Genomic DNA, 21,873 nt, shown 5'->3' on the forward strand with positions numbered 1-21,873 from the left:
TTTTCATTCGTCTTATCGCCGTGCCTGCACGTCACAACTGCCAGATACTAAATATATATTTAATATTTTAGAGCGTCTCGCAATATTACTCCCTTTATTTAGGCTGTTAAATAACACAACAGCTGCAGCAAGACCCAATTGCGCACTCTCTTCATATATACAGAAAATAATTAATCGATTTAATTCATCGATCCATTCTGGGCGGAAGGTTTCAGGGGCGTACGATCTCCATGAACCAGTGAAACACAGCGTTGGCCTTTCTCTCGTTTTCCATTGGGAGGTCGAGACGCCTCAGGAAGCAGTCCTGCGAGAGAGGGTCACTTTTAATGAAGAGTTTTTTATAATTGGGCGAGCTTTCAAAAAGAGGAGAAATAAGTCAACAGCAAGAGAATAAGGCAAGCAAGCTAACGAACAAACATAACTGAACGTGGCTTCATTTTACTTATTAACAGGATAATTACGGTGGTCAGGGAATGTAACCGCTCTGTCGAGCTCGAGTATGACGACATTTACTTTGTGTTTCTTGGTGCCCGTGTTCCGGAGACTTTTGTTTGTGCGGAGTGGAAAGAGACGACAGATGCAATTTTGTAGCGACGCCTTCTGCTTGGTCCTATGTCACTCTTATCATCCACCTTTGATTCCATTGATAGCGCATGTAGAACATCGCTCTGAACATTGACGAGGCGCGAAAAAAAGCCCTGAAAAGGCATTAGCGTCGGAAAAGGCGTCGCTGCAAAATAGGCGGCCCACGAAAACACTGCCTTGTCGAAGAGCACAACTGGAAGGAATAACTTTGAATACACGAAATGACCCAGCAGGGAAGAGAAAGAAAAAAAAACAACGACAACAACAACTGAAAACTGAAAAAGAAAAGGATGATGCATCGCAGACAATTACTTGGCAAGTTCCGTGGCAAATCACTTCTAAATGTATTAGGTGTTGAGATCTTCTATTTGCATGGAGAAGTGCACTTTTCATGTTGTGGCACTTGTGTGCATTCTACTGTCACGCTACATTAGTGGCCGTATATAGGCTGGAATCGCATGTAATTGAGCTCAGCTGCTAAAAGTGCCGTGATATTTCCTGGACATCGATTGCACTGCGATCGTCGACTGCGATCAAAGCACGCAGCGACTTGATAGCGTCTTCGTTTCCTCGGTTTACGTGGTCCTCATTTGGCGCTCTAGTTGGTGTGAACGACGCCGGCCACACGGGCAAAATGATAGTAAAACCTGATTAGCTCAAGCAGGCTAGGGGAGGGGGGGGGGGCGCAGACGCTCTGTGTAGGACGTTCCACAAGGGAGCTAGCTATCTGCGTGTGCTCCTCCCAGCCTTGAGCACGAACTTGCGTATAACCTTCCAAATGGAGATGTTACATTAAAAAAAAAAAGCTCGAAGTTACAGCGTCTTGTTATTCATTTATCTGCGGCCGCTAAGCGGCACCTACCTAACCCCATACAGGGTGCGTCAAGAAACACATGCTTAGACCTGACTGACAATGCTCTGAGACACAACATGACAACATTTTGACGATATGACAACAGTCTGAGCAAGTGTTCATCTGCCCCACCGTTGAGGGGTATATGTAGCTATGTTGCCGGAAACAGGGCCGTTGTTAAAGGTCTTTATTCTTTGTCTTTGTGACTGCCGTGGTTCTTGTCCTATGTCGAGTGCTCTATGCCTCAGGACTTTAGTTGACTTGTCATTAAAAAATGAGATAACTGTCCGTCCGTCCGACCGTCCGTCCGGCCGTCCGTCCTTTTTTTAATTATTTTTTTTATTTTTAGGCTGAGCTACATTTCACACATATATATTCTGTGTTGCCGATGAGAACTTGAAATGGGCAATTTACTCGTGTTTAGGAATGTCTGCAGAAAAAAAAAACATACGTAGAGGTGTGCGAATATTCGAAACTTCCAAACAATGAATCGAATGCTATCGTCCGATTCGATTCGGTCCTCGATTCAAATAGTCACTACTCGCAAGGACGTATATTCTCAGAATAGTTTCGAATACCGCCCATTGCAAGCTCTGCACCATCTACCATAAAACTGAAGCAAAAATAAAGTAAATTTCACCCCTGCCACAGTCGATGTAAGGGACGGGAATTTCCGCAAGGCTCGCTACGCCGATCAAGCTTGGAGCCAGACTTTTTCCAAATAAAACAGCAATCATTCGCACTGGGATTTCGCTAAGACAAGACATCCGGCAATGGACATTGTTTGGCAATATTTATCGGCGCGAGAACTGTGTTATTTTTTGAATAAATATGAATACGCTCGATTGCAACATTATAGCATCATTATATCAACATTATCAACATTTGATATCGCCGTGGCACTATTTGCAGCGACAGAAAATTTGTGTTTTTTTTTCGCTCTGCCAGCGCGGCAGTCAACGCAAATGTCCGTTTCATTCTATTCCCTAATGGGCTGACGAGACTGTCTTTTAAACCTTCACCTTGCTATAATTCACTACCACGCATGCATATGCTCTGAGGAATCCAGCTTATTTATTTACAATGCTCCATTAGAGCTTTTCACCAAGCGCATTTCACAACGGACAGTATAATCACGGGAACTTGCTAATGTAGCTCATACTGCGAGGTCAACATTGTTTCATATTAATGGTGAAAAATGCCATTCATTTTTCGGAAGCTATTCGCAAAAATATCTTGTATTCGATTCGAATCGATTTGAATTTGGCACTACTCAATTTGTTTTCCATTTAGCCCCCAAAAATTGCAATTCTCGCAGCCCTAAACATAGCTATGCAGATCTTGAAAGGTATACTGGTATACATAATTCATCAGTAAACGACGCGCGTAAGCTCATTCGTTAGCAGGGTGACCCGATATTCACAGCGATCATCTGTTCTACGCCCAGGCAATGGGTAAAGGTCAGGATGCGTACCAGAAACGGTCGTACCAGTGCTCGTGGCTCGTGGTCGCCTGTCGGCAGATCAGGTGGCTGTCGAACAAGAAAGAAACTCTAGCGAAATATTTTTACAGTTGTTTACGTACAGCCTCCATCGCGGCTGTCTAGAGCGCTGTTGGCTTGTGCTCCAAAGCAAAAAAAAAAAAAAAAAGTGCGTTAAAGCGCTGCCACAAGAATTTCAAGCCTTCTTATTTTCGATAAGGCACCGCTAAACTCCATAAAAAGTACTGTCAAGCCTCACAAAGGGCAAAATAATTTATGATAATAGCTTTTCCATAGCCAGTTTCGGCTTCGTTTCAACTGTGTAGTGACGTCATGACGCAGTATGTGGTCACGTGGAAGCAACACAATGAGACGTTTTGAGACTCTACCTGGCTCGCTAGGTCGTCCGCTCACAACGAGTATAGCAGCACAGGAGGAAACCGAGCGACTGTCAGAACAGTCGCAATGCTCTGCTCACACGTTACCACATACTATACGTCACGACGACAGAACACAGCGTCCTCCTGGGAAACGAAACCAGAACTGGCCGTAGGAAAGCTATTGTATTCAATTATTTACGGTGCTCTGGAGGCTCGTCACAATGTGTTTTTTTTTCTGGGGTTTAGAGGTCTAGGAGCTTCATTTAACGCAAGAAGTTGAATAGTTGAAAATATCCTGTCGTGCCCCTTTGAAGAGAGATAAATCGCAGAGAAAGGAAAACTTTGTACTATAGAGTCGTGCGGATTTCCTTTTGCTTTCAGCACGACCTCTAAAACCTTAAATTTGTGCTCAAGTAGTGTGCATTTCGTCGGTCAGCAGCTCAGCGCTCCGTCGCCCTAGACAGAAATGACGAGCGCTGTACGCACGAGTAGTTGTGCTTTGAACACACAAGGAAACGCCGTAAACCCAACGCTATATACCGTTAGAGATGAAATGCTGCTCGATATTGAAAGGGACGGAAAATAGGAACACTACAAATACGTTTCGGCTTGAGTGCTCTTTAAAAACTTTATTTTCGTTATTTCGCGATATTAAGTTCACTATTAAATGAGAAATTTAGGATAACGTTTTCATCATTTATAAATGTTGCGCTGACAGCTCGGAGCCGGTACGTCAAGGTGACATTAGGGATTTCAAAATCATCGTTTCGTATTCGGACCATAGTGGCCAACTAAACGTTGTTAAAGCTTGCCGAGTTCAGTCTTGGGCTTTTTTTTATAACTCGATGTTGTCCGCCATTCCCCATAAAGAATGATATAAAGTCGTCAAAATTCAAGACGACCTGGAGCGTGAACTTACAGGCGACGTCGCCACACGTTTCTCGCTACTGCTCTTTTTTTTTCAGGCTTACCAAGCGTCTTATGAAGGTAAGTGCGGCTTCTTTGGTATTGAGCCACAGTTGTTTACTAAAGCTGCTAATACAAAGCTTTTCTTTTTCCTTTGTGTCTCCAGAAGAAATGAGTCTGTCCTCATGCTGCATACGGGATTTTTAATGCGATAGCATCAAGTCGTCCCGTGATTGGATGATTATCCGTCGACGTTGCTGGGTCATTCCGCGCTAAAGGTCCCAGACCCCGAAAGCGACCATCGCCAATTTGCTTCAGAAAAAATTGGGTTAGTTGGATATTGCCTGAATGAGGCATCACTACAGTAGTTTTCGAGAATTTTTTTTTGTGCCCTCTTCGAAGTTCTCCCGAAGATGGAAAAATTGGTTAGAGGTAAAATGTTTAAACTCAAGTGTGAAGTAAGGTACAATAACAAATGCTATTTTAGACTATACGGCTGGCTTGGTTCTCTCACGCGACGTCATAGCGGAACACATTTATGAATTTCCATGTTTAATTGGCTCAATAAAAAAGCGAAATATTGTGCGTTTTTAGAAAAGTTTTCACGTAAACATTGCGGTTGTTTCAGCCACAAAAACATTTTTTTACCGCTTTTTCTAGTAGCTATAGGTTCTGCTAAAAATAATGTTGAGACAATCAAATGAAGAATTTTTCCTGAAATTTACTTCTGAATGGAAGAAAAGTCGCTTTTTGGCGATGTTCAGACCTAAATTAAGAATTAGGGCACTCCAGATAAAAGTACGTGAGATAGTTCATAATTTACACCGACCTTTCAGCTTGTGATATAGAAATGGTAATTTGATGAAATTTTGTTTGAGGTAAGAAACAAGTTTGGAAATCTACAACCACTCTCACAGGTAGGCACTACTTAACTATGTATTCACTGCTAAACACGTGCAGGCCAGAATTGAGTTCTTGGCGCGCTTATGAACTCTTTATGCATAAAATATGGGCGCATGCTTTTTTTATGCGCAGTAAATGGCAGTAATGTATCCGGTTGCACTGTTTGAATGTTGATGCCCCCGTAACTCTAACTGCGTTTTACGATAATACATTTGTGCGATGTAAGTAAACCATGATTGCTTCGAGGACGTCATCAGCACCGGATAGTTATCGGCCACGATCTATCTGCACGACACTGACTCATTGTTTTTAAAGTACTACAGATCAGCAGATTACGAGTCATGCCAAGAACCTGAATTATCGACACTCCGCGCCAAACATGGCCTAACAGACAAATGTCAAGAAATTTCCCGTTTGTAGACTAGGTATATGATATCTGCTGTGTCTGTGGGCCTGGTCAAGCACCGTTTTGGTTCTGGTGTGAAGCAGCAGAGAAGCAATGACTGTGCGATTATTCTGCCTCCGCGTAGGACAAAATTAGGTTAAGTTAGCCATTATCTGCCCCTGCAAAAAGCTCACATATATACGCCGTGTTACCCTTCCTGACCGCACTGAGCCACCAAAATTAGAAGTGGTGAACTACCAAACAAACGCCTTCTACGATGCATTTATACTGATGTCATGTGACCTTTTTCGTTCCATCGGAACGAAAAATGTTAGGCCTAACGTTAAGCGAAAGGAAGAGAGCGGTGTGATTGAGAGAGCAAACGGGGATAGCCGATATTCTAGTTGACATTAAGAGAAAAAAATGGAGCTGGGCAGGCCATGTAATGTGTAGGATGGATAACCGGTGGACCATTAAGAGTTACAGAATGGATACCAAGAGAAGGGAAGCGCAGTCGAAGACGGCAGAACACTAGGGGGTGTGATGAAGCTAGGAAATTTGCAGGCCCAAGTTGGAATCAGCTAGCGCAAGACAGGGGTAATTGGAGATCGCAGGGAGAGGCCTTCGTCCTGCAGTGGACGTAATTATACGCTGATTATGATGATGATGATGTGACATGGCACGCGTTCGCTTGAAAAGGAGGCATAGTTCATATGTGTGCCAGAAAAATAGCTGGCGGCGTATACGTACGTGTTCTGCATTAAAGACACAGTTCGGAAGTGCCTACCGGTGAGATTGGTTGTGTACTTTAAAAAATGCTTTCTCGCCTCAAGCAAAATTTACTCAAATTAATAGTTCTAGATCACAAGTTGAAAGATTGGCATGTATTGAATGGAATTGAATTGATTTATTCATTTCTTTCTGCCCATCAACAGAAATCGAAGCAAAAGCAAGAGGCTGTACAGCTTCAATTGACGGAGGCTTTTGCTCCGAGATACAGCTCGGCACGCAGAAATAATTAATGGAAGTAGGCAAGCTGCAACAACATAAAATACTTAAAATCAGGCTATCATGTTGCAATCTTAATTGTCTTTGTAGACATAAAAAACACAAATAATAACACAGAGCAAGAAAAAAAAAGCATATCGGTATACATAGATTGTCACAAGCAGCGGCGGCAAAAATGGCACCAATAAAATAAAACGCGCAGTGAACATGGACCAAGATGAAAAGTCTGGACACATGGAGGTTTCAATCAACACTAAAGCTGTACTTAAACATATTCAATGCAGTTTAATAAAAAATTATTTTAAATTCTTTTTGGTAATTTTTATATTTAGGTCTAAAATGTATAGAAGTTTATTAAGCAGACTGCGTACTTGGTGCAGAATATACTGCCCGCCATAGGTAGTTATAATTTTTAGTGTTGTTATACTTTGTGCACGGAGGCAGTATTGAGCGCATCGACAAGAACTGCACATGGGGTATAGCTTTTACAGAGAAGCTGTATGTGGCTAGCCGATTCGTCCGTCTGTCGCCTATATGCAGAAACTATCATCATCAGCAATGGCTCGAGCGTCGTCTTCTTCCACAGCTGGCTCCGTTGCCGCTCATCGTTCCAACGTAGAATTATTGACTAGAGCAGCTAATAAAAAGCTTTCATTTTTTCTTAGCGTCTCCAGAAGACAAGAGTCTGTCCTCCTGCTGCATACGTGATTTTATCTTGGATATACAAAAACAGTTGGAGATAACAGATTTGATAGCTTGCAATATGACATGTTTTGAAAATAGCGGACGCGCGCTGAGACCTTGCGAGTGACCATGATGTCCCTCAAATATTCGTAGTACCGTTTCCTTTGTAATGTGAGTAATGTGGTATAATTTTGTGCCTTCGTTGTGCCCCAGATCAACACGCAGTAACTGAGCCGGGAATAGAATTAGGCATAATATGACACTTTATTGACCCAAAGCGCTAATAACGGACTCATTATGTACATACCTCCAACACTTTTATTTAATTCTGCTGCTAATTTATTTATATGTTCATTCGAGGACAGCTCTTCCTGGAATCATGCGCTCAGCAATTTCTGAACCTTAACTTGCTGAAGCGTCTGGCCCTCAAAGGGAAACATTTAAGCTTATATTCCTTGGCTTATTGATATGTGCGATCAATTTGTGCTTAGTTTTACTCGCAATTAGCCGCAACTTCGTTATTTTACGCCAATAAGGCAGCTGACTTAGATAAGTATTTGCACTCCCTTCAATGTCAGAAATTGAAGCACTAACAAAAAATGTTAATGCCATCGGGGTACATAAATAATTTAGAAGAATCCAGAATGCCACACAGGTAATTTACGTAAATTAGGAATAACAGTGGACCAAGTATAGATCCTTGTAGGACATTTTTGTTAACCTTAGCACGTGAGGATGTCTCCTTATTATTAACTACTTATTGGTAAGGGTCTGTCAAGTGATTCTGTAGTAACCTATTGGCAGTACTACGGACGCAGTAATTATTTTTTCTAGAAGAACACCATGGACACACGCTATCAAATGCTTTACGGAAATCTACAAATCAGTCCAAGCTTGTATAAATTTTCCCTCGAAATGATTTACTATCTTACTTTTTATATCGATGGATATCGACTATAAAAAAAGCTAGGTGGAGTTGCATGTTTGAAAGCCAAACTGGGCCTCAATTATGATATTGTACGTAATAAAAAATTGTAGTATAATAATAGCGCTTTCAAACACTTTCGAAAGAATCGGCAGTACCGATATTGGTCCGTAATTTGCATTTTTTGGGTCATTACTACCTTTGAAGACCGGGTACACACGAGCTACTTGAGAAACGCCAGTAGAGAAAGTTAAATTAATGATCTGCGAGTGCACGGGCGATACCACATAAGCAACGTACTTCATTGGCATAGGTTTGATGTCATCATGTCCTGCGGCAGAATAGTTTTAATCTTTGTTAATAATTCTTCAGTTTCACAACGTGAAATTGTATGCAAAACTATGGAGTTCTGTAAGCCACGGTCATTTAACGATAATTTTGGATCATCGTCATCACATATGAGATCGTAATCACAACTTCTAACGAAGTAATCATTCATTGCAGTTGCAACCTTTCTGTAGCCAAGGCCGCTAGAGTTAGCCAGAATTCTAGGGATGTGGTTTAGATTTATTCGACCGGAGAGATTTCTAACCTCGTTCCAAGTTCTCCTGAGATCATTAATTATTTCACGAAATAAATTTTCATAATATCTGAACTTTGCACACCATAATTCACCATTTAGCTGGTTTGTGTACTTTTTAAACTCAAACACTAAATTTATGTCGCGGGTCTTTACAAACTTGAGCTACAAATAATGAGCTATCTCAAGTATTTTATCTGGGCGGCCTTAATGATTAATTTAGGTCTGACTATTGTCAGAAAGTCACTTTTTGGCAACATTGGAAGTAAGTTTCTGGAAAAGTACTTGATGTCACAGTCGAACATTATTTATAGCATAAACTATAGGAAGGGAAAAAATGGAAATAAACATTGTGGCTGAAACGTCAAATGTGTTTGTGCAAAATATTTATGATAACGCACAATATTTAGCTATTTACTGAGCCACATAAACTCGGAAAAGTTATAAATGTGTTAACCTATGACGTCGCATGAAAGAACCATGTCAGCAGCATATTGTAAAATAAGACTTGTCATTGTACCTAGTTTCGCACTTGATTAAAGAACATTCACCTCCAACCAATTTTTTCTTCTTTACGAACACTTCAAAGAGCGTTTACGTCACCAAAAGTTTTTTTTCCGAGAAAAATACTTGGGTGAAAAAACATTATTCACACAATGACCGACTTGCCCAATTCTTTTTTCAAGAAAATCGGCGATGGTCCCTTTTGGGGTCTCGAACGTTTCGCGTGAAATGACCCTGCTTTATGCATTGATGTCGCTCCAGGCCCGCAATCATTTTTAAGGTGAACGCCTTATATGCCCCATGAAGAGAAAAATCCGGCGTCCGGCGTTATCATCCCATGGTACCAAAACCCACGTGGCCAAATGATGACGTCACGTTCCCGGCGCTAGAGCTGCTGCGGCTCGCACTGCGAAATCCCACGGTGAACAGCCCAAAAAACTGACCTGGCCCACTCCCAAAATTGGATTAAGGTGGATTAAGGTGGATTCAGGTGGATTACGCTTGGTACAAGTTAGAGCGATTCATACAATTACAGCACAAATTAAGGTGGATAAAAGTGGAGTTTCAATTTAAGGTGATAACGTAGACTCATGCTTTCGCCTTAAAATCACGTAAGGAAATTTAAGTGACTGTCAACTTTTTTCCCCTTTTAACTAGAGCTTGTATGTAGTGAGATTAAAGATGAGAGAGTGTTGCGGACACATATTTCCGTCGACGACTTACGAGGTTCTGCTCCACGTACTGTATCAGGCAGTGAATGGATTCGTTCCTGCCTTCTTTAGTCTGAAAAGAAAAAATAAGGCAGAGGCGTGAAAACGTGGCTGCTGTGGCAGTTGGCAACGTTCCGAATTGCGTTGCGCCATGGCTTGAAAACTTTCTGCGCTCCGCTGAAAAGCTAAAGCACGTATAGATACGTGCGCGATTGCTGCTACAGCTAATTGTCTAAACCGTCAGAGAATGGAGTTCGAAACACAGAATTAAGTCCACTGCAATAGGGTGCCCTCGAAAAGTCATCCGCCAGTGCGTAATCAGCGTGTATGCAGAGCCTCTGTCTTACGTCACCCATCATAGGTCTTTAGCTGCTATCATTGACCGTGGCATGTTCTTATGCAAACTCGTGGCAACGTAAAACCCGTAATGACCGAACGCAGTTCCACATGAGAGAAAAATTAAAACTGTGTGTTCAACTTTGTTTCTAGCCATTTGTAGAAAACATAAAGTGCCATTTGAGCTGTAACCTAATTAGTGTAGCAAATAATTGATTTGTAAAGGTTTGTCGAAATACTAGCTCCAGCGCATCAATAGCGTCACTTTAGGGTATGCATTAGGTTTCCCGTGCTTAAATCTGAATGTTGAGTTATTAAAACAGGGTAGCATCACTGACCATTGCAGTGTTAAAATTGCAGTCTAAAGGTGTACGTCACTGCCAAGAGTGACGTATTGCTCACGGCAGTGCTCTCCGCATGAGTTGCTAAGAAGGAAAATGTCCTCGCACAGCGACATCCACTACAAGGCAGCAACCACCGTCGTCGCGCAATATACTTCAGCGCTCCAGAAAAAAATGTTCTTCATGCTCAACATTGGGGCGCCATTTACAACGCCCTTTCAACATGTTTATTTTGTTTCTTCACCATTATGCTGTCATGAGCTTACTTAATTTTAGTACGTATAAAAGTATAAAAAATTATCAGCACTCTTTCCTTGGACGAACGTTGCAAGTCTCATACTTCGTCTCTTTCCCCAGCTGCAGTACGTCGTTAACTCTCATCCGTCCATATATTCAACAGACGATTCTATTTGGCTGAAACCAACAGTAGTCAACTGAATGAAGCAACCTGTGTATCCAGACGGAACAGTGACGGCAGCACGAAATCAATGAGTTGCGCCAATGAAAACTAACTAACTAACTAACTAACTACTAACTAACTAACTAACTAACTAACTAACTAACTAACTAACTAACTAACTAACTAACTAACTAACTAACTAACTAACTAACTGACAACCAACTAACTAACTAACCAACCAACTAAGTGAGTGATGGTGCACTTACAGCTTTTTTCCCCATGAATTTTCCAGCGCAGTTTTGGTAGCTCTCACAAATTAGGTGTAGCACCTACGTTGACAATAAAAAAAACAATTATGTCCCATCTTTCACTTGGCTCGCACGCTTCGGAGTAAACCATGTCTGAATCCGCTAAACAATGTTCTAGTGGTAACTCGTGATTGAGATAAGGGAACCTTCTCCGATAAGTATTGGGTTCCTGTTGTGAGTAATCGGTGACGGCTCTCTTAATCGTAAGTTTGCACCTCCAAACTGCAGTTATGCTTAGAAGACAACTTCGGTGATATTTGGCAGTGCCACGAAGCTTGGCCAGTACTCACAAAAATCTCTTACGCTAGAACACTTCGTTCCAGCCAGTCGTGATGCTGGACATATTAATAGCAAAGGCGGCCGGCTAATGACAAAGAACACTTTGTCCTTAGAAAATAATTCTGAATTCGGCCTCCACTGTTTCGTATTGCTAAGCGCGTTCTGACACGCGTAGGACAGTTTAAACTCTTGTAGTGCGATGAAATCACGCAAAAGAAGGGAAATATTGCTCGGGATTGTCTTACTTCATATGTGTCCGTGGTGTATGCGGCATAAAGTAGGTTTCTAATTGAACAAAAACACGGTAATAGATTTAAACAGGCATACAAACACGGCCTACAAGCCAAAGCTGGACCCGCATTCACGAAAACTTGGAGGACGCTTAAGCTTCGCCTTTAAGAGTGGAACGTGATAGCATTCAAAGATTCCTGGCTGCTTATCAGGTTGCCCGGCAACTGCAGCTATCTTTTTGCGCCAACTTCACCTCCGCATGTGGCTGCCGTAGGCGAGCGCCATCTACATGAGGCGAGCGCCATCTGGATGGAGTTTTTGCAAGTAACTCCACCGCGGCGCGCCGCTGTATGAGTGGTAGAAAAGCTGGAAAAGGGGGCTTGTGTTTGAGTTTCCGCCGTAAGAGAATTATGTTTTCTCGTATATTCAAATTACAATCCGGCCCTATCACGTCTGTGGGTTGTGGTTACGTCGTACTTTACCATTTTACTGACGCATTTTACTTTGAGAAATTCAATTAGTTCTAACACCTCTGCGCCACGCGGAGGGCCTGCGTTGTCGGGGTGGTTCGGGATGATTTTTTGGGCCGCAGACACCGACACCGACGCCGGATTTCCGGCGACACGGGGCTTTTAACGCTATCGCGTTCAAAATCTCTTACACTAGGATTCCTCGTGATAGTAATGCTAGCCAGTCCTCAAGCTGGACATAATGCGTTCGCGAAGGCGTTTGCCAATGGCGAAGAGCACTTGTGAAAGAAAAAAAAATGGCGGTGCATTCATCATAGGGAGATGATTGACAACGTTAATCCGATTAGCAATATTTCTTATAATGGGTACGTGATTGGTGGGTTACGTTTTATATATTATTCTTGTTATTATGATCTTTCTTCGCCCGTTTTTGGTGGCGCGCCGTTAACGGATGGTCGCCCGCGTGTGCTTCAAGTGAGTGACATGCGCATGGTTGAAAGTAGCCCCAAAAAATCACGCGCCATTCCGGTATGTGAAGGTGGATGACCAGCGAAGTTGTTTAGCAGACGACACAGAGGTGACACAGAATTTTGAACAAAGGTACGAATGTACGAAGAGAGCGCTCTCGTTTCCCAGACGGGCAGAGAGCGGAAACAGGCACCGAGCGTCGCAGGGGCGGCAGGGACGCGCATAGATGCCCGCCGCAGTAGTGTCCGTCGATCCATGCCACATGGTCACCGCACAGCACTCCATTGGTCAGGTCAGCAACCGAGATCTCGGCGTGACGGATGGAGCAGCGCACGTAGACCGCACAGCGTGGGGCAGCTTGCGGATGGCCGGCGTCCAGGTAGGGGGCCGCAGCGCATGAGGCCAGGGTGCACGTCGTGACGCGGGAGTATCCGATATAGCCGGAGTGACTCAGCGTGTCCAGCCAACTTCTTGCAGCTCTTGTTCATAGTGTGCGTTTGCCCAGGAGGAAGCGCCGCTTAAACTTCAGTCCAAACGGGATCATAAAAGAAAATGCCATGCCTGCGCGGCACACGCAGCACAGTCACAGCGTAAGCTAGATCGAGCGTTTCGACAGTTACTACCTAGTAATTTGAGTGAATGCCTCAGGAACGCGCTTGGGACGCCGTCGCGCGTGCAAGCCGACGCGTTCCATCGCCGATGGCTAGCGCCGTTCGGCCCAGCCAAGCGGCAGACAATGCAACTACGGCTGTCACATTCGCTCCCTTTGCAACGCGCCCAATCTAGCGCAATCAACGTGATCCCGAGCGTCCGTCGGTATGTTAGCGCCATGTAGTTAAGGCGGCAGCAAAATTTACAGTGTCTGAAAGGTTGCGTTTGCCGGCGCCTTAACTAGATGGAGCCACCATACCGGCGGAGGCTTGGGACCGCGTTGTTTGCGTTCCGCGTCTGAATCACATCTCGTCGTCTGCGCCTGCGCGCCTGCATAGGGCGCGTTTATAGGCGCGGTATCCCGCTCTCGGGCAGCAAGCGCTTGCGTCGCTGAGTGGTAGAGTATCCGCCTCCCACGCAGCGGGCGTGGGTTCGATCCTGGCGGAGAGCCTGGTACTTTTTTTCGCATGCGATAGCGGCTATGGGGCGGCGCGCGGCGGCATCGTCGCGACCCGAAACGGCTATTGGAATGAGAATAACAACCGATACAGGAGTACATGATGGCGAAACAGCAGTTTGTCGTCAGCGGTTGGCCCCTGTCACTGTGGCGTATGTGTGTAGCATAAGGTTTGCGGTTTCGCATTGCGTCTTCGACGCTCTGCCAGTGCCACGGTCGTCAACGACAGGAGGAGTACGTGCCACATGGGCGCGCTCTGTCTGTGTGCGCGCCGCCCAGACATGAAGAGAAATTTAAGTGTAACCTGAAACTGAATATTTACTATAAAAAGAATTCGCAGTAATTCATCAGTCTGCGGCCGCTAAAGCAGCATCTACCTAAGCAGCCCGGTTACTGCAGCAGATCTCTTTCGCGCTTCCCTCTTCAAAGGCTGCGCGATCTAGCGGCGACGTCGCGAATGCCGCTGCAATGACTACCTGTGTGATTACTTGTGGCAGATAGCACAAGTCTAGTCCATGAGCTGGTCGACTCGAAGAGGCGGACATTACTCGCACAAAAAATTGAAATGCATAGCCGACTAACTCACAAAAAGTCACTACTCAAGTTTTTAACTAATTACCTTATAACACACATTGCAATTTACAAATTCCAATTGGGGAGTTCGCAAGGCGGATCCACTTGGAACGATTTCTCGGAATGACACCAGTTTCGAGATATCAATTCCCGAACATCGGCGTTCCAGTTACTTTTGTGCTTCAATGCACAAAACGACTTTTCGTTAAGAAAGTAAGTGGAACGACGGTGCATTTTTACTGCAAGTCTGACGGCGCATACCTCGTAAACGGTGTCATCCACACAGTGCTGTTCAGGTGGATATGCCTTGCAGTCTCACCCGCTAGAATTTGTAAATTGCAACATGTGCCATAAGGTGATTAGTTTGTTTTTTGATAATCAGTCGATTATGCATTTCAATCTTCTCTCTCTCCCCACTCTGTCACTCGCCTCGCTTCGCAAAACTGATCAACGCAACGGCACGGTTCAACCTCGGCCTTAAACAGCTCCGCTGTTACAAGGTTAAATACGGACAGCTTACACGCCGTAAGGTGGGTGAAGTTCCAAAAGACTGCTAATCGCATTGAAACATTGTGAGTTCGGGGCCTGGACAGGTCAGCAGAGACATCTCCTTCTCGTGATATCAATGACGATGATAGAGCTGGTGCACGTGCAGACAAGAGCTCTATTATAGGGACACGCCTAGACAAAATTATGAACTGATGTGGAGTTTGGTGATGCTGCAGGTGCGTCACGTTATGGTGGCACCCAAGTTACGGTTACCCAAGTTCTACATGATTATTTCCGCCGGACGCCGATGTTTAACGCCGACGCCGCAGCCGACGCGGGATTTTCTGCGACATGGGGCCCTTAACGATATCGCGTTAAACCGTCCTTCAGCCCTTAACAGACCGAGTAGCGACCCACGAGTTAACCACGAGTCAGCAAATACGGGAGGCCCAACGTCTCGCAAGAAGACAATACGCTCCCCCGCCAGAAAGCTCTCAATAGACTCCAGGCTAGGGACTGGCGCCACCTGCAAACGCATACCCACACTTATCCCGTCTACACGCCATCTCCCCAGACAGATACATGTCCCGTACTTGTCCCTGGTGTAGCACACACACACAGTGACACTGGTGCACATAACACACCAATGCACAGACAGACCGGACGAGGCAATCTCGCCACGAGTCACAGCACACACACTCACTACGTAGTCTTGGGAGGCGACTCTCCGAACTGGACCTGGGAAGCCAACTGGCGACCCTCGACCAGGCCCGGCGAGCCGCGATTGCCAGTGGAGCCCTGTCAGAGGGAACCACCCAGGAATAAACCGCGCATAGCTTTCTCTATCAATAACGTTTCACCACCACCACCACCACCTGCGCGGCACAGTGCTTCCGTGCTTCAAGCACAGAAGACTGCGCAACGAAACGCGCCAGGATCGCGTATTATTATCAACGTATTATCGCAATTTAGCAGTACCGTGACTTTCCCGCTGTCTATCTGCACACTTGCCGTGAGCCGCTTTCCACGCTTTTCTCAGGCGCGTCAAGGGCGTGCCTCCTCTTTCGGGCATTACCTTTCTATCCTCCGTCGAATGCGAACAGGGCACACGCGGTGCATTTTTGCACCTACACTTTCCCTCAGTCGAATGCGTTGAAATACAACAAATTAAGCAACAAACATTTTCTTTATTAAAATATATGTTTTTCGTTTTGAATTCTGTAAATTTCTGATGACAAACGGAAATGACAAAAGGAGCGGCCATTCTCAATGTCCGCGGTTTAGGAACCACGCGCGCTCTGCCGGGGCTTCCCTCGCCTCAGATCAGTTTCGGCGTTGCGTAGTGCGTTCCGCCGAGGAGCAGGCTGTATTCGAGCAATGACGCCGCGAACTCGCTCGGGAAAGGGCTCGTCGTCGATTCTAGCGTGAGGGCTTCCGAAGCCAAGGCGAAAGGGCAGCCACCGAACCTGAGTTTATGGCGAACGAAGCGGAACGCCTGCGACAGCGTCGTCTTGCCGCAAGCTTCGCTTACCTCCAATTCCTCGACAGGGGAAGGGCTCTGATCTTTTTTTGTGAATACGGGTCCTGAATATTTCCGAAGCCTAGCATTCAGATTTCACACATGCACTAAAATATGTGAGCATATAGTGTTGTACGGCCTTACTGGTTACGGCAACAAATAGGTCGGAAATATAAAGTTTTCTCAGATCTCAACACCAGATCACAATTCGTCCGGTCTCAGATCGCATCACGGAGGAAGAATGGAGCTCTGCCATCCACAGCTCAGAACTGTCACGACAAACTTGGACTGTCCAGAGAGCCCACGATGCGGCGGTTAGGCTCGGCCTACCCGTCCCCACGTGGGAGCGGCCCGCAGCTCTGCCCTAGGGCAGGGCTTCTCAGGACCTATTTAATAAAGGTCTTTGTCTGTCTGTCAGATCTCAACCTTTTGACGCCGACTGTGCAAGTCACTCAGTATAGATGAAATAATTTAGTTTTTTATATACTTCACCGTGTGCACGGTTCAACATGATGCCTCGCGTTCTCAGCCGTGCTCTTGAATTTTTTTATGACTTTGGGGCGGTCGTGGTGATTTGCCAAACTCTGGATGCGGACGGGGGCTGAATGGCGCACGCGCTCATGCGCGCTGCGGAATGAACTTATACTCACCGCGGTTGCGAATTCTCCACGAATTTTGTAGACCAGCAGGACTTCGTCCACGCAGACGAAGAGTGTCTTCGCAACGGGCTTGATTACCTGCAGCATGGTCGACTCGTCTGTAGCAGGAAGGTTGAAAGGGTGTGCGGGTACTTCAGTGGCTTGCACGCCAGAAATGGTGATTGAAGCAAGAAACGGTGCGCTGCAATTGATGCGGTGCGGCGATCGTGGCGGTTAAGAGCACATAATGAGTGAGTGAGATAACTTTATTTGGAATCCGGTGATTGGAGCACATATTTCGTCAAAAATATGTCCTCTAACTGCGAAGGAGACAAGGACTGCGAGTGATTTTAACTTGAATTGAACACACACACACACACACACACACACACCACACACACACACACACACACACACACACACACACACACACACACACACACACACGCACACACGCACACACGCACACACGCACACGCACGCACGCACGCACGCACGCACGCACGCACGCACGCACGCACGCACGCACGCACGCACGCACGCAAAAACGCCCGTGTGCTTGCGTTGTCTTCTTCTTCTTTCTGGGGTTTTACGTGACAAACCACTTCTGATTATGAGGCACGCCGTAGTGGAGGGCTCTGGATTAATTTTGACCACCTGGGGTTCTGTGCACTACAACGCAAGCACATGGGCGTTTTTTTTTTTTTTTTTTTTTGCATTTCGCCTCTATCGAAAGGCGGCCGCCGCGGCCGGGATGTAGTGCACGTTAAAGAACCCCAGGTTGTCAAAATTAAACCGGAGTCCTCCACTACGGCGTGCCGCATAATCAGAACAGGTTTTCGCACGTAAAACCCCAGAAAGAAGAAGAACACACACACACCACACACACACACACACACACACACACACACACACACACACACACACACACACACACACACGCACGCACGCACGCCGCACGCACGCACGCACGCACGCACGCACGCACGCACCACACACACACGCACGCACGCACGCACGCACGCACAAACACACACACCACCCACACACACACACACACACACACACACACACACACACACACACACACACACACACACACACACACACACACACACACACCACACACACACACACACACACACACACACACACACCACACACACACACACACACACACACACCACACACACACACACACACACACACACACACACACACACACACACACACACACACACACACACACACACACACACACACACACACACACACACACACACACACACACACACACACACACACACACACACACACACACACACACACACACACCACACACACACACACACACACACACACACCACACACACACACACACCACACACACACACACACACACACACACACACACACACACACACACACACACACACACACACACACCACACACACACACACACACACACACACACACACACACACACACACACACACCACACACACACACACACACACACACACACACACACACACACACACACACACACACACCACACACACACACACACACACACACACACCACACCACACACACACACACACACACACACACACACACACACACACACACACACACACACACACACACACACACACACACCACACACACACACACACACACACACACACACACACACACACACACACACACACACACACACACACACACACACACACACACACACACACACACACACACACACACACACACACACACACACACACACACACACACACACACACACACACACACACACACACACACACACACACACACACACACACCACACACACACACACACACACACACACACACACACACACACACACACACACACACACACACACACACACCACACACACACACACACACACACACACACACACACACACACCACACACACACACACACACACACACACACAACACACACAACACACAACACACACACACACACACACACACACACACACACACACACACACACACACACACACACACACGAGAGTCACTGCCCACTGGGCAGCTGACATCTTGCGTATGTGGTACCTAATCATCAGTGGGTGGCTTCAACTCTCTACAGTTTCACTGTATTTTTTTATGAATTGGGTGGAACAGTCATGATATTGTTACGGGGAAAATCTATATCCGAAAGATATATTTAGAAGACATGGCGCAAATCATCATCAACATCAGCCTATATTAATAGCCACTGAAGGGCGAAGGCCTCTCCCTGTGATCTCCAATTACCCCTGTTTTGCGCTAGCTCATTCCAACTTGCGCGTGCAAATTTCCTACCTTCGTCACCCCACCTAGTTTTCTGCCGTCCTAGACTGCGCTTCCCTTCTCTTGGCGTCCATTCTGTAACTCTAATGGTACACCGGTTATTCATCCTACCCATTACATGGCCTGACCAGCTCCATTTTCCCCGCTTAATGTCAACTAGAATATCGGTTATCCCCGTTTGTTCTCTGATCCACACCACTCTCTTCCTGTCTCATAACGTTAGGCCTAACATTTTTCGTTTCATCACTCTGTGTGGTCCTTAACTTGTTCTCGAGCTTTTTTGTTGACCTCCAAATTTCTGCCCCATATGTTAGCACCGGTAGAATGCAATGATTGCACACTTTTCTTTTCAGCGACAGTGGTAAGCTCCCAGTCAGGATTTGGCTATGTCTCCCGTATGCACTCCAACATATTTTTATTCTTCTATAAATTTCTTTCTCATGATCAGGGTCTCCTGTGAGTAATTGACCTAGACAAACGTACTCTCTTACAGACTCTAGAGGCTGACTGGTAATCCTGAATTCTTGTTCGATTGCCAGGCTATTGAACAATATCTTTGCCTTCAGCATAATAATCTTCAACTCGACACTTACACTTCTCGGTTAAGGTCCTCAATCATTTGCTGTAATTCGTCCCAATTGTTGCTAAATAGGACAATGTCATCTCCAAACCGCAGGTTGCTGAGATATTCGCCGTTGATCCTGACTCCTAAGTTTTCCCAGTGTAAGAGCTTGAATACTTCTAAGCATGGAGTGAAAAGCATTGGAGATATTGTGTCTGCTTGACTGGCCGCTTTCTTGATAAGTATCTTTCTAATTTTCTTGTGGTGGCGTGGACCAGAGGTAGTACACCCGGCTTCTAATTTTGAAGGTCGTAACTCCACTACATTTTCAGGCATTAAGCATTCCACTAGAGACGAGGAGAGAATTTAAAATTCCTCCACTGCCCAAGAACATGCACCCGGAGCACCACAAGGAGCGACGAGAGGCAAGGGCACGCCACATTGAGCGCAAGTACCATGACGTAGAGGGCGTGGCCTACGTAGACGCCGCGGAATACAGAGAACGCAAAGGGATGTCCGTAGTAGCGGTAAACGCGGACGGAGAACCCTTCGCGAGCGGCACCGTGAGAACGGACAACGCCGAAGTTGCGGAGGAAGCCGCCATAGCATTAGCGGTGGCCTCCACGAAAGCGAGAGTTATCATAAGCGACTCAAAAATTGCAGTTCACAATTTCGCGAAAGGACGCATCTCGCCAGAGGCGCTCAAAATTCTAAATAGTAACAGCGACCGTCATCGCGGGACGATCCAAATTATTTGGGCACCCGCGCACTCCTCTCTCCCCGGCAACGAGGCGGCTCACAACGTAGCTCGAGGACTTACTCGCCGAGCAAGTGAGCCCGCCCAGCCGGGAACGAGAGGAGACCGCATGGTCAGCTACAAAGAAATAACCGATTACTATCGGCTGGGAAGGGCCCGGTACCCACCAGCTCATCCCGCGCTAACCAGGAAACAGGCGGTGGCCTGGCGCCTCCTGCAAACAAACATGTACCCAAGCCCGGTGGCCTGCAGCAGATTCTATCCAGGGCAATTCAACGATCAATGCAAATTATGTAAATGTAGGGCGGATCTGCCACATATTCTATGGGCATGCTCGAAGGCGGCTCCTTTCGAGGGCCGCAAAATTCAAAACCGGCAGCAGTGGGAGACCCTGCTGCTCAGCTCAGACCAGGAAGACCAGGTCTGGGCCGTCGAGTTAGCCGAGGCAGCCGCTGAGACCCAGGGGATCTCGGCCGTCTGCTAGGCGGAGGGAGGCTGCGTCCGCCCTCCTGGCACCATTAAAGTTGCATCTCTCTCTCTCAGGCATGAAGTGGCGCCTGACACCAGCAATAAGAAATATCGCCGAGCGCTAGTGGGGCTATACTAGTCCAGGTACAACGAAATTAGGAAGGCCCACTAAGCTTCACAAAGTCACTTCCTCACCAGAACAAAAATTGGCCTCCCTGGTGCTGTATTCGGCCACTACCTCCCTCATGACTCCATGGCAAGGCACACAACGCTGCAGCAATGGTAAGGCTAGCGCATGCCACACCAGATCCGTGGAGCTGAGATTTGGGCGTAAGAGAACAGAGTTTTGCGTCTCACCCGGCGAAGTGTTGCAGATGTCTTTTGTACTGCGGGAAGTTGTGGCGCAGGCCACTAACAATGTGCCAACCAGAAAAGACCACCGCCGGTCAGGTAGGGGACCACCAAACATGGCGCCTACACCCAAGGAGCCGTGCCACGTAGAAGCCGCCTTCTGCCGGATCGCTTTTTTGTTCGTGATCTCAGTACGAACGGAATGCGGATGCTTGGCCCACTCGATGTATCTCGGGGGCGGCCGACTTTCCGGACCGTCGAATATGGTCTTAATGTTCGTGACATGTAACTGTCGCCACACTTAGTCGCGGAAGAGCCATTTT

At 46.3% G+C, this 21,873-nt stretch overlaps 1 protein-coding gene across 1 annotated transcript; it reads right to left on the reverse strand.

Annotated features, from left to right (window-relative positions):
- Positions 1-126: 126 nt before the first annotated feature.
- On the reverse strand, positions 127-21,834 carry LOC125944548 (uncharacterized). Its single transcript, XM_049665046.1, has 6 exons — positions 21,557-21,834; positions 17,076-17,182; positions 11,247-11,309; positions 9,917-9,976; positions 2,913-2,969; positions 127-304 (listed from the first exon to the last, which is right to left on the reverse strand). The coding sequence occupies exons 1-6, from the start codon at positions 21,666-21,668 to the stop codon at positions 212-214; spliced, it is 492 nt and encodes a 163-aa protein (XP_049521003.1). The 5' UTR covers positions 21,669-21,834; the 3' UTR covers positions 127-211.
- Positions 21,835-21,873: the final 39 nt, after the last annotated feature.

The sequence above is a fragment of the Dermacentor silvarum genome, chromosome 3 (assembly GCF_013339745.2).
Source record: "Dermacentor silvarum isolate Dsil-2018 chromosome 3, BIME_Dsil_1.4, whole genome shotgun sequence".
NCBI classification, from domain to species: domain Eukaryota; kingdom Metazoa; phylum Arthropoda; class Arachnida; order Ixodida; family Ixodidae; genus Dermacentor; species Dermacentor silvarum.